The sequence below is a fragment of the Acomys minous genome, assembly GCF_964271855.1.
Source record: "Acomys minous genome assembly, chromosome: 11".
In the NCBI taxonomy this organism is placed as follows: domain Eukaryota; kingdom Metazoa; phylum Chordata; class Mammalia; order Rodentia; family Muridae; genus Acomys; species Acomys minous.
This window is the reverse complement of record NC_140492.1, coordinates 57,525,317-57,538,923: the sequence shown is the minus strand read 5'-3', so window position 1 is coordinate 57,538,923 and position 13,607 is coordinate 57,525,317. Positions and strand designations below refer to the sequence as shown.

The window sequence follows — 13,607 nt, the reverse complement described above, 5'->3', positions numbered from 1 at the left end:
CCGTAAACACTTGATTCCAGAATAAACGTCCAGAGCCCAGTTTTCCAGCTGCTGATGGCTAATTCCAGCCCCCATTCCCCTCCTCAGCCCTGTCACGTAACTAGGGGACTTAAGCATTACAGGGCTGAAAGGGAGAGTGGCCAGCTTTCTCTTAGAACAACATCTTAATAAATTTCAGATGGGCAATGTGGCTGGGAGCATCAGTATTTCTTTTCTTTCAAAACTCACAACCCTATCAGTTCCTGAAAAGGCTTTTAAATGCATAAATCAAAAGCCACCAAAAAAATCTATCTTAAAAGTAAAACTAAAAAAATGGTTTTATTTTATGTGTATGGAGGTTTTGCCTCCATGTATGCCTGCATACCATTTGCATGCCTGGTACTCATGGAGGCCAGAAGAGGGCATCAGATGCCCTGGAACTGCAGTTACGGACAATTCTGAGTTGCCATGTCACAGCTGGGGATTGGACCCAGGCCTTCTAGAAGAAACAGCCAGAGCTTTTAACTGCTGAGCCGTCTCTTCCGGCTCTCACAAAACCCATTTTAGAAAAGGCTACCAGCACAAGAAGGATACTTTAGAAGGGTCAAGCATTAAGCAGGACAGGGAAGGAGAAGGCTGCTCATGGGGTTCTCGGCTACAGTCCACAACCTGAGACTCAAAGGCCGAGAAGGTCCGACTGCTCCTCTGACTTAAATGTCAGAATCACACTGAGTTTATAGGAATGAGATTCCTTGCTCCCAGACCTTATGGGAATTTCTGGTTTTTACATGAAAATTTTACGAGATAAAGAAGCAAGTGCAATTCTGCCCCAAGAGCCAACATGTGATCCATACCATTGATCCCCAACTAATGACTGCCATGCTCTGCAACAGCTCAGGGCATGGTGCCTCTTACAAGCTTCTGAACCTTTCTAACCAAGCTGGCTGGCTTGTGTGTCTGTCTCTCTTCTGAAGGATGGGGAGGAAGGCTGGTAGCATGGCTCTGCCCTCGCACAGGCACTGTGCTCCTGCCCCAGAGGCCTGGGTAGCAGGGCTGTGCAGGGGAGTGTTTGGGGAGGACCTTGGGTCTGGAAATCAGACTGGCTTTTGGGTTTGGAGAAGCTAAATGGTATAAGGCCCTGCAGGTGTCTCTAACCGTAAATGGAACTGAATGTTTTCCCTGAGGTGCCAGGGCCTTCTATAAGTCCACTAACTATCCTTTTGTCTTTTTCAGTAGATGAACAACCAACGATACATTAAAAAAGTAGAGAACTTTTAACCTTATACCTCAAGAATTAATAGAGACATATTGATATTGAACTGTCTGTATCAATTTTCCTGGCTTCCTATAGAAATCATTATTTTTATTTTTAGAATATGAGAACATCCATATATAAGAAAGATAAGCCCAATTTAGCATTTTGCATAATCTGATCATTGAACTTTTAAAAACTAGACTTTGAAAGAAATCCACTGTCTTGGTTGGCTTCAGAGGCACTCCTAACATACGGGTCTCTAAAATTCAAGACGTCATTGAGTTTAATACATTCCTTTTGACTGGTTTTCCTTCAATAACCCCATGAATGTTCACAGACACAGTAGTCAAGGAGATGGAAGATACCAATGAGTAGACAGACCACAGAATCCTTAAGACTTCTGCCTTGGTTCCAGATAGTGGGAGGCCCATAGGAGGAGGAAATCTGCCCAGGAAGGAGGGACAGAGCTGCCCAGTACCCGAGGTGATAATCATGAAGAGTTTCCAATGTAGTTGGAGGTGAAGAATAGCTACAACTTAGTCCCGCATCCCTTTCTTTTATTTCTAACCCCCAAACAAGCATGTGGAAGTCTGAGGGTTAGGATACACGGCAATGGTGTTGTGGGCTCACCTGAGGCTCTGCTGCAGGTAGAAAAAAGGCTTCAAGTGACAGGTGCCCACTGTTAGGGGTCCTGTGGTTAGGAGTGAGGGGAGGGTGGGGAGGGGAGGTACCTTCAGGAGCAGCTGGTACTTGGTAACTCTCTGCACAGGCTTAATCAAGTAGGAAGAGATGGAGTTGGCTAGGCCATGCCGCTGCTGGATCTCCTACAGGATGAGAATAAACGCAATGAAACAGAGAACTGTGTGTGTGTGTGTGTGTGTGTGTGTGTGTGTGTGTGTGTGTGTGTGTGTGTGTATTTGTGTCTGTGTTCTAAAAGGAGGAAGAGAGGATAAGGAGAAAGGAAAAACAGGCCAAGGTAGACATTTAAGAGAAAATGTTCAGCATGGTAGCATATGCTGTAATCCTAGCACTTGGGAGGCAGAGGCAGGTGGATCACTGTGAGTTCGAGGCCAGCCTGGTCTACAGAGCGAGTCTAGGACAGCCAAGGCTACACAGAGAAACCCTGTCTCAAAAAACCAAAGGGGGGGGGCTGAAAAGGAGAAAGTTTTGGAGAAAGAAGTGGATTCATGAAATAAGAGGAAATTGAACAGAACTGGGGAAAGGTAAAAGTAGAAAAGGAGTGAGAGATCGGTAACAGACTGAAGGGGGAACAGAGGTGAGGCAGTGGGAGAAAAGGATCTGAGTCCAAAGGTCGCTCAGGGGCCAGGGAGAGCCAAGAGAAGGCAGAATCTCACCCTCCTTAAAAACAGACAAGCTCCGGCTCTCCCCACCAGCCCTCCTCTGCTGGGATATAATACATCCCTTAGGTCATTATTTTGTCTCTTTTTAAAATTAATGAATTAATTTATTTTTATTTTTGTACATATACATTTCTATTTTTAAACTTTTTTTTTATTTTTTAATTAATTTACTCAGATTACAACTCAATTGTTACCACATCACTTGTATCCTCCTGTTCCTCCCTTCCTCTCACTTTCACCCTATTCCCTTCCTCTCCCCTAGGTCTAAAACTAAGGGGGACCCCCCCACACTATATGGTCATAGCCTATGATCATTATTTTGCCTCTTACACATTTTTCACTTTAGTCAGCAACACCTCTCCCATGTCATTGGGCTCCTAAGCCAGAAACCAGAGTCCCTTTTGGTAATGTCCCCTCTGTTATGCATGATGACAGACCTTTCTGTTCCCACAATGTACACTCAAGCCAACACCATGGCTTCTAGCCGCTGCTGGCACCTCTGGAATCATCTATTATTAACCCATCCTCTATCTTACACCAAAATGATCACCTTCCAAGTCTCACCGTAGAGCAAGGACAGAGAAGAGCACATATGAGATCTTGTTCTCACAAGGTCTAGCAGAGGCTGTGGGACACACAGAGACTAGACAACTGCAAAGGACACAGAGGGTCCATCACGGCCAACGGGAATAGAGCACTGGAGAGGGAAGTTAGCGGAGATAAAGCCCCTCCCCCTCCTGGGACAACTCAGTTATCACTGTGTTAGAAAACAATGAAGGCCATGCCTCAATGCAGAGGAAGGAAGGCAAGGGAAGTGGGTTCTGGGGTAAGAAAGAACCAAAACAGGACCTGATAAGCAAAGCTGGCTCAGTTCCTGATGGATCTGGGGTGGGGTGGGGGGAAATAAAATACAAGGCATTCAATGGCAACGTATTGCAGCTCTTAAAGAGACTAGATACACAGTGGCCACTTCAGAGGGGCTAGGAGTGCCTGACCACAGCAGAGCGGGGAGGAAGACTGGGTAAACAGACAAACTAGTTCTCAACGGTCTTGGATGGAGTGTGCGTGTGCAGGAAGGTACATTTGTTGGTGAGCTGCCAGCAATTCTATGCAGAGGCACAAAGCCCAGTGCATTCACAAACAGCAGAATTTGTGTAGGGTGCAGCATCTGGCTTTGTGAAGGACAGGATGATTCCTGAGGCATGATACATATGTATGTATATGTGTGTTTCTGTGCATCCATGTGTCTGTGTGTAAGAGACACAATCTTAGGCAAAGAAAATGCCGACCAAGGATGTGCACAGAAGTACGTGAGGCACACTGAGGGCACAGGAATTGTGTTATTAAAATGCTAAGTAAAAGAAGGGCACATCCATTTCCAACCTCAAAAGACCCTTCTGGACACCTCTGGTGACTAATCAACCAGAGACATAGTAAGGAAATGCACTGTCAATCAAAGAAAGCACGAGTACAGAGAATCCAGTAGAGCATCCAGCAAGTCCAGGGGTCAGCTTAGAGAAGTACTTTCCTAAGATTTTCTTTTACACCAGGAATTCCAACTTCAGACACCCGAGCCTGTTTTCAGATGGATTTTCTATTTCAAAAAAGCCATGCATGTTTGCTCTTTACCTAGCTTCTCCCACTCAAGCTACCCCTTCACCAAGCAGCAAGGTCCCCACAGAATCAGTCTACTGTGGTAGTGTCAGCCTAGAAGGATGCTCAAGAGGTTCATTTCGTAAACTGGAGTACAAAACCCCTGTTACAATGTCTTTGTATTCTCCTAGGGGAGTGGCCTGCTCCTTTACATGCCATAGAAAATGTCCTGGAAGTAATGAACGCAGCTCAGGCAGCATGATGGCTGACAGCTGTCACACATTGCAGAACAACTTTCTCTCACTCCGATAGGACTAGCAGAGGCCATCGGTGCTAGTCTGTTGCTCACTGACTTTTCAGTTTTCCTTACTTTTACACATCTCTTGTACCCTTCATTACTTATTTACCTGTTTACTTTCTGGCCAATAGGCTGAGTGGATTTATTCCATTGACCTCTAAGACTTCTCATTCAACAGCCAAGTTTCTGAGAAAGCAGGAGATCTCAGGCTTCCCTTCTCTTGAGGCCATGACAAGAGCGTTCAACTCTGGCTGCACATCTGATACCCCAGTACTAGCCACAGTCAGGCCAACTTATAGCCTCTCAAGCAAAGGAGTCAGGAATCAGTTTTTCAAAGATGGCTGGTAAGGTCCAATGTGTTGCCGCAGTGCAAATGAATGTGTCATTGAAATGGTTCACATACTGGGGTGGGTGCCAAAGATATCAGTGGACTCCTTACAGCTCAGGTTGCTAGGCTGCCTCCAGAAGAGATTCTGTCAGCAGTCTGGAGTCGGGGAGTTGACACTTTGGAATGGTTCTCAGGTGATGCTGATGGGCCTGGTTCACTGAGCTTACCTTTGGACCGTTATGATTGAGAAACCAAAACACCCTGGCTATATCTATTGGGGGATAGTTTGATGTGTTTTGATGCTAATTACTTCTTGCTATCTGTGTGACCCAACTTTTGCTTAATAAAAAGCCATCCCACCTGGGCAGGGCAAAGGAGATAGGTTGGGCTAGGAGAGAGGAATTCTGGGAAGGAGAAAGGAGAGAGACCTGAAGGGAAGAGAGGAAGGCTGCCATGGGTTAGATGGAGGAGAAGCACATGGGCGGCATGGATGGAGAATCCGGCCCAGATGAAGAACATTAGCAAGTATTTGGGATTATGGATGGGAGGTAGATAGAAGTTACTGGAAGCAGATGGCATGGAACTGAGGCAGGGATCCCATGCCTGCCCCACTATGGGAGGTAGTTTAGAGGATTGATATCTGCCCTGCCCCAGGTTAACTAAGGCTATTTTAAAATATAACAAGTATCTGTGTCTTGATTGATTGCTAGCTGGGCCTACAGATAATACAGATAATTTAAAAAACAATCTATATCATCCCAGGCCCCACCCTAAACACAAGGCTTATGTCTAACTATGTTTGGTATTAAAATGTAGAAAAAAATTGCCCCATCAAAATCACAACTGAGATGGGACTGAGTAAAACAGAAGACAGATACTGTTTTTTTCTAGTTGTTCAAAATGTTTTATGCAGGAGATGAAGGTTTAGTGTGACCAGTAAAGAAGATCAGCCATCAAGAAGAAAGTGTAGACACCCATGGCAAAGCAGAGAAGCATCTTCCCCACCCTCAACCCCCTCCACCCCTGTACCCCTGCCCCAGGACTGTTGACAGTGGGAAAACCACAGCTTACGTCAAAGAAGGTGCCTGCGTGCTCCAGGATCAGCTGGTTGGAATCAGGCTTGTTTTTACAGTAGGTGACATACATCTGAAATTTGTCTGCCTGAAAAACAACAAAGACAACAAAGGGTAAGTGTCCACTGGTTCCTCCCTGTCTTAGTTAGGGGTTTCTACTGTTTTGATAAAATGCCGTGACCAAACACAAGTTGGAGAAAAACAGTTTTGTTTTTTTGTTTTTCATCTTACAGCTTTGTAGTCTGTAATCCATAGTCAGGGCAGGAACTCAAGGCAGGAATCTGGAAGCAGGAACTGACCCAGAAGGCATGGAGGAAAGCTGCTTACTGGCTTGCTCCTCGTGGCTCGCTTAGCCTGCTACCTTATAGCATCCAGGACCACCAGCCCAGGGGTGGTTAGCCCTCCTACACCAATCATGAATCAAGAAAATGCTCCCAGGCTTGTCCACAGGACAATCTGGTGGGAACATTTTCTCAACTGAGGCTCTGTCTTCCCAAATGACTCTAAGTTGACAGGAAGCTAGTGGTTATAACTTCTTTTCTTCACAACACCAAAAAGGCCCAGCATGGGCCGTACAGTGTCTGAATCCCTCCTGGAAAGTGCCTCGTGTTCCTTCAGTCCATGATCCTAACAGACTCTGGAACGCTTTTCTCCTAGTGGGATGTGGGAAAGCCCAGTGAACAGAAGCTCGGCTTAATACCAGGCTGTGTCGGAAAGACAGAAAAACGAAAACATGTTCTGAACTTATGTAGAACTTACTCCTCAACTATTCTCATTTTAAATCACCAATAATTATGTTCTCTCTCTTGAAAAAGAACTAAGGCAATTTGTCTCCTTTCAAGACAAATACAACTACAGAGTGAAAAATGAGCAAAACCCTTAGAGTGAGAGTCACTTATATTCCAAATGCCTCCATCTAGTTTGGGAGCCCCTTAATATCGCCAACTTCTGAGGAGCTATGATGAGGGTCAGGGAGAAAAAAGGGACAAGGCCCCACCCACTGTCAGGGTCTGAACAATGGTTCCTAAAGAGATTGTTACCTCAAGCCCAAGACCTATGTTTGGATGAAATTTCACTTATTTCTGTCATGAATTCATCTCTTCACTGAGAAAGGTGAATTTTTGTGACTGTTTTTTCCACTGGTAACCATTGAACACCAGGGATACACTCTCCTGAGAGGGCAGCGTAGCATGTACTTACTATCCTGGTTGTCACTGTCTAAGGGTTACGAATATTGCATCACTTGCTCCTCAGGCCATCCCTCGCCACTGGGCATTAGAGCTATTCTAATCTTGCAGATGAGGAAACCATGGCACAGGTTGCATAAGTGGCTTTAAATTCCCACAGTTGAAAGTAGTCAGGCCCAAGGCAGCCAGCTTCTTAGTTTGAGCCAGTGTTATTCAACGCATTGTAAGCGGGTGCTTCTTCTTTTCATTCCTGTGTCACACTTACATACAGACCGCTAGACTTGAGAAAATCTCCGAGGTAATTCTTGGTAAAAGGTGCATAATTTACCCAACCACCAAAGGTTTTACGAAACATATTTTGGGGGCTTTATAATAGGAGCCTGTCATCACTAAGAGGTGATAACCCTCACCTGAAGCAGCACAACACAAGCTTTTCTCTATATCTGCTGTGCAAAAGACCATAGATCACTTTTTAAAATCAGTATCTTTATGAGCTCTGCATCAACTTACACACGGACACAAAACAAGATGGCAGCCTTCGTGAGAAATGAAAGGATGCTTAGAGGAAAAGTCTTAATATTCTTGGAAAAGAAGGCCTGTCTGGGAGCCAGGTCCAGAGCTGAAGTGGCTGGGATATTTGTTAAACGCCAGTGTGTGTCCTGCCTCTTATCTAAGATACACTCAGGTCTGAAATCTGAGACACACCCACAGGCCTGTCTACTCCTTGGCATAAGCTCTCTGGATTGTGAAGAAATTCAGAAAAGCCATTCTGGGTACAGACTGGCACTAAGTAATTACTCCAGAGTGGAACTCCTGGCCTGGGCAGGATGTGCAGTTGGACTGGGTGTCATAAGTGGACTTCCGGAGTTCTCTGAATTCACATCCATGAGCCTGAGCTCAGTGTGCAGCAGGGACGCTACTGAAGGTTCGTTTTCCAGCTTAGATGATCAGGACCTGGTACACCTGGCCCAGTGACGTCACCCATGGCAGCAGCACTGAGAACGGGGACAGCCACACACTCATCCTGTAAGTCAGAATTGGGATAGAGAGCCCAGAAGTCTGCTTTTCTCTATTTGGAAAAGCAGCGTCACCAAGAATCAGACTGATGGCGTCTGCAAGCTCTAACTTCTAAATCTGTGATCTGCGGAAGCAGCTGGTAGTCTAGGCAGTGGTCTTGGACCACTCTCCTGATCATATAATTCTAGAAAGTTCTTAGAGAGTTAGAGGTGGATCTTGGGCTTGACTGACTTCATGGACTCTCCTGGGGATGGGTCTGCTCTCCATAGATATACTATTTTTAATAGATCTACTCATGGCGCCTCTGCAGCACGTGGTCCCAAGAGAGGCCAGCAGTCACAGCAATCCTTAGGCCAAGCATGGAGTAGTGGCTCCAGGCGCACCCCTGGACATGTGAACAGTAGGGGAGGAGTTTAGATTGGTTACCCAGGTGACAAAGCAGTGTCCCACATCTTCAGGCAGCTGCTCGTACTTCTCCAGTTCTTTGAGGAAGATGCTGTGAAAGGAGAGAAGGCTGCATCAGACACCTTGGTATAGAGGACCCCACTTAGAGCACTGTGCTGGGGTCAACACAGCAACCATGGCCCAGAGCACGTGGATTCTGTGCTTGGTAAGCAAGGTGAGGCGTTAGCTTTTATGTTGGAACCTGTTCCATTTACATGTATGGTAATTGATTAACTAGTGCTATTTAAAAGTCATTAATTTGAGATGACAATTTATAATAAAATACTGTAGCTATATTAGACCTTTAATTTTATCAGCAATATTGTAAATATTGTATACACACATATGTAATAGATACATACTTATATAATATACATATAAAACACCAAACTGAATCTAAAGATGAGCTGGAAAAAAGTCCAAACCTTCATGGGCCTCTTTCTAACTTTCCCCTTTCTTTGTCCACTGGGAGCAAGCATTACCATACACATATCATTAGGGAAGGAAATCGAATGGTGGGGGCAGAGGGGGATCACAATATGTTTTAAAGTGGAATGAAATTGCTGGCTTATCTGACATTGTGGGTGTCTACATATTGGTTCCTTTCACTGTTAGCAAGTTATAAAGGAATTATTACACAGACTACAAATTAATGTACGAAAAAATAGGGTTAGATTTAGAGGGTCCCAGTTCTAACAAGCCAGCATTATTGGGATGAAATTTGCTTTTTAAAATGTACTCAAGATCATTCAAACAAAAACAAAGTATGAGGCCTTTGGGCCGCTTACTTCTGGGAGTGGGAAATGATGCAGTCTTTACAAAGAGCGATCTGATAGGCCCGCCCAAGTCTCGGAATGTGCTCATCTCTCCTGGAGACTTGGAATTTCTCCTTATAGCTTATCTACACGTATAAGACGGTACCCAGTCCCGAGCACTAACAACGTTTCCATTTATAACGGCAACTGTGGTTGGCAGAGAATGAAATACTTGAGCTATGGAGTATCCACAGAACAGAATACTTTGCACACGTACCCCCACCATGCGTGCACAAACACACACAAAGACAACACACTAATTCCATCTCTTCATGTGGAGGATCTCCTTAACGATCAGAGTGGAAATAGCAAGGGGAGCAGCAAAAGTAAAGAAGACCATGCCACCTGTTGTCTAAGCAGGGAATACGTATTCTACTTCTAACCCAGGATACTAATAAAACCAGACAGGGCCAGGTGAAGAGCCAGGGTGGAAGCAGGGGGTAGCTGAGAGTTCTCACTGTTAACTTTTTTTTGTTTAATTTTAATTTTAAAGTTACATAAATGCATACTTTAAAGACTAAATTAAAATACCTCACGTTATTTCACTAATTTCCTCCACCATTGGGGGGGGGCGGTTCCTTTTGATTTACCTTGTGCTGTATGGTTACCATGGTAACCATATACTTTGACAGTTTCTTATAATTAGTCATTAAGTGGTTACAAATGTTATGCATGTTGCTTGTGCTTTCAATGATATAGGAAGGCATTTTGGTGGTGAAAAATAAGTATGTCTATAATTTAAAAATATTTGGTTAGCAAGAATGCTAATAATGATTAGGAGGATTGTGGATGACTTTCTTCTTCATCAATCTGTAATTTAAATTTTTGTCTGTAATACATAGTAATTGCTAGAGTAACAAAATAAGACAGATACTTAAAAGTTTGGGGAGTTATCAGAGTTTGGTGATAATCTTTCTCCTAGTAAATGTGAATTTTAGAGTTTCTTAAACTGACTTGTGGAACAAAAACTTTACAATGCGATTTGGGCTTTAGAGATACAAACACCCAAGTCTCAAAATCAATACAGTGCCATGTCTATTGGCTGCCTTTAAAAGGCTGCAGGTGATCCATTTCATATGAATTCTAAAGTAGAAACAGGAAAAAGTACCAAGTAACGCTGGAACTAAGGATCAAAAGTAGCTCAAAGCCCAAAGGGAAAGAGAAACTTTTGTTGCACTGAGGCAATCATGCCCACCTTTATGTATATAAGTAAGGGTGTATTTCATATATACATTTATTTCTTTTAATCTCTTGAACTGAGTTCTAATATACATTTATTGTGTGGTCCCTATCACAGGGAATACCAGACAATACAAGTCCACTGTCTTCAGAAGTGGCTTTTCACAAGGTGTTGAGATAGACTTTATAAGGTGAATCTACATATCGACATTATACATACATCTCAGAGAAGCCATGATGGGCTGCACAGTGCTGAGAGAAGGGGCTAGAACATGTGGGCAAGTGGGCCAAGGAATCTGAGCTGTTCTAAAACAAGGGACGTATCAAAGGAGGACTTGGGGTGGGGAGAGCTTGGAACAAAAGAGGGGAAGAGTCCAAGAAGCCAGGGTAGCATGCTCAGACTGCAGGATGCCTCCAAGCCCTCACTGTCAGGGTCTCAGTTTCACATAAATATTCTTACTTCAGTCCTCTGAATTCTGACTCCCCCATCATACAGTCTGATCTCCTTTTATGGTGGCCAAACAACCAGATTACGCTTTGGATCATAACCCTTGTTTGGTGTATAAATTGTTTTTTTTGTTCCAGAAGCTTCAAAGATACCCAGAGTGACATGGAGTTCTTCTTTTTCCAAGATCAGCTGATCAGGTCCCATCAACATCAATGTTAACTACACAGCGGTAACTGTAGCTATTGAACTGACCCAAAATGGAGACAGGGCTAGAATTTTACTTAAAATCTTAATAATTTAACTAAAGTAATACTCTTTGTAAAAAGAGGAGCCAAAAAACTACAGGAAGATGCTTTGTTTGAAAGACCTCAAGGGGAAAAAAAACCACTTGCTGAATTAGATGCATGGTATGATTCTACAGCTAGGTCTTTCTGTGGAATAAAGAAATTATATATATTTGAGAATCCTCATAAGAGACACATGACACTTTAATACCTTTTGCATAAGTAACAGTATGTTTGTAAAGGAGTGGGTAGCTGGATTCAGTCTGTAAATTCTAGGGATGTTACCAATGGCTATGGTTGGTGGGGTGAGATGTAGATGATCAGGGTTAATTCAACAGTCTGTTTATTGATGTTCATCGCAGACCCCTTTACCAGTTTCTGACAGTCAGCTATTTTCTGGGATCGGTATGTAAAGATGGTGCTTCTTTAAAGAGTCTTTATGGCTTGGTGTATGTACAAACAATGGGTTTTCTTTCCTTCCTCCCCCACCGTCCCCTTTAAAATCAGAGTCTCATATACTCCAGGCTGGCCAGGGCTAGCCTTGAATGCCTGCTCCTTCTGCTGGGATGACAGGCATGTGTTGCCACACCTGGCTCCAAACAACAGCGTTAACAGCAGCTGCCACCAGCTTAGTGTTATGCTGTTCCCAGGTGTCGGTATCTTTGCCTGCTAACATTAAATACATTCTAAAGAATAAGAGTTCACGTAGATACGAGGAAGTTTCCTGAAGTCTTATTTCCTTCATTTAAAAATGTGTAGTTTGGAGAATTTCATAAGTTTGGCACACAGAGGCACTAAATTAGTAATAGCTTACCAGGGCCAATGATACTTAACTGTCATAAACCCATTCCCCCTGAGGACACACAGCTCACATGTGGGAAGTTACAGGTTGGGAGTGTTCTGAAAAATCTGTCGCTGGTCACTATCTCCTAAACCAATCCTGGAAAACTCTTGATTAGATGGTATGCAATAGTCAGATTCCAAGGTGACCTAAGATGTAAGGAGATGACGGATGAATCCGCTCTCTCTACTGTAAGACGCCAACAGTGTGATGTGACAAAGTGGACATGGTGCTTCCCAAGCTTTCTGTAAGAGCTGCACTATAGGTAAGAGCAGCAGACTTTGACTAGTGGCGGGCACGCATGGCTGTGCTCTGCCCTCTGGGGTTTGAATCAGTGACTCTGCACGGATTAGAACTCTTCCTGGGTAATCCTATCAGATCACATCTGGGGCAACCGCTCTGGATTGACAAGTTGACAGCAGCCAGGTGAGAAGCCTTGTGTCACTTCTGTAGGATTGGACTTATCAGGAAGAGCTGAAAACTGGGACAAGCCTTGCCTTGTCCTGGGTATTTCGGCTCAGAAGTTTGCAGAACGTAGTCACTAAAATCTCAGTGTCATGGCTGCAGGTAAGTGGAATGGGAAACTATTTGCTTTTAAGACTTGAAGTTCATGAAGACGACAGATCAAGTTAGTATGTTCAATATCGCTCCAACCCCCTTCACTGAGATGTGTTTAAGTTACAGCCCACTGGCTGCCAACCCTCCCTCAGATGCTGAACACTCCCTTGACTGTTCTGCAGCAGCGTCTTGGTCCTCAGCCTGTCTGTGACTGCAGATAAACTGTAGCGGAATTAGGGGAGAGAGAGAGAGAGAGAGAGAGAGAGAGAGAGAGAGAGAGAGAGAGGGAGGGAGGGAGGGAGGGAGGGAGGGAGGGAGGGAGGGAGGTAGGTGGGTGTATATTTCTGTGTGAATATCTGGCGCTCTTTTAGAAAGGAATAAAACTTTTAAAGGCATGTCAAAACCATAACCAATGCCATCCCTATTAACCTATTATGATACAAAGTGTTAGGCAGAATTTGGAAGAATCCTGCGAGTGACAGCTCTAGCATTTACTAGAACTCTCCTTGGGTTTTGTCAGCGAGCACAGCGGAAGCAGCACCACCTTGAGTGCTCTTCTCTCCAAGCATCACTTTCGTATATAGTGTCACTGCTTTGGGGACGCCTTCCTGGAAGAGCTCCCAGCCTTGCTCTGTTGGCTGGATGTGACACATCAACGCTGTATGTGCGTCCATAGGGAAAGTTGTGTATTTATGTGCACACACTTGCTGGAATGCCAGCAATGGTGAGAATGGGAAGGGTGTGGCTTGGGGTTAAAGAGGGACAGGGAACAGTGCACATAAAACCTGGACGGTGAGAGTCCAGGACACTGCTTCCTGGTGGAGCCAGGCTGGATTTCTGAGGTTTTACCACTGGAGCTGTAGTTTAAAGACTCACTAGATCCATGCAGATTCACAGCGTAGACTGCAGTGGCTCAGGGAGCAATTAGCATAACGACAGAGGGGAAC

The 13,607-nt window shown here is 44.3% G+C and overlaps 1 protein-coding gene across 32 annotated transcripts in view; it reads right to left on the bottom strand.

The window, feature by feature from the left end:
- The window catches only part of KALRN (kalirin RhoGEF kinase), a gene marked incomplete at its 3' end in the record, with an annotated part of 605,161 nt that overhangs the window by 205,073 nt on the left and 386,481 nt on the right, over positions 1-13,607 (bottom strand). For all 32 annotated transcript variants that reach the window (XM_084802077.1, XM_084802084.1, XM_084802076.1 and 29 more), the window contains exons 26-28: positions 8,518-8,587; positions 5,886-5,975; positions 1,966-2,058 (exon numbers count right to left, since the gene is read on the bottom strand). In XM_084802077.1, coding sequence (XP_084658203.1) covers positions 1,966-2,058; positions 5,886-5,975; positions 8,518-8,587 — 253 coding nt within the window. The remainder of the gene's footprint in view (positions 1-1,965; positions 2,059-5,885; positions 5,976-8,517; positions 8,588-13,607) is intronic.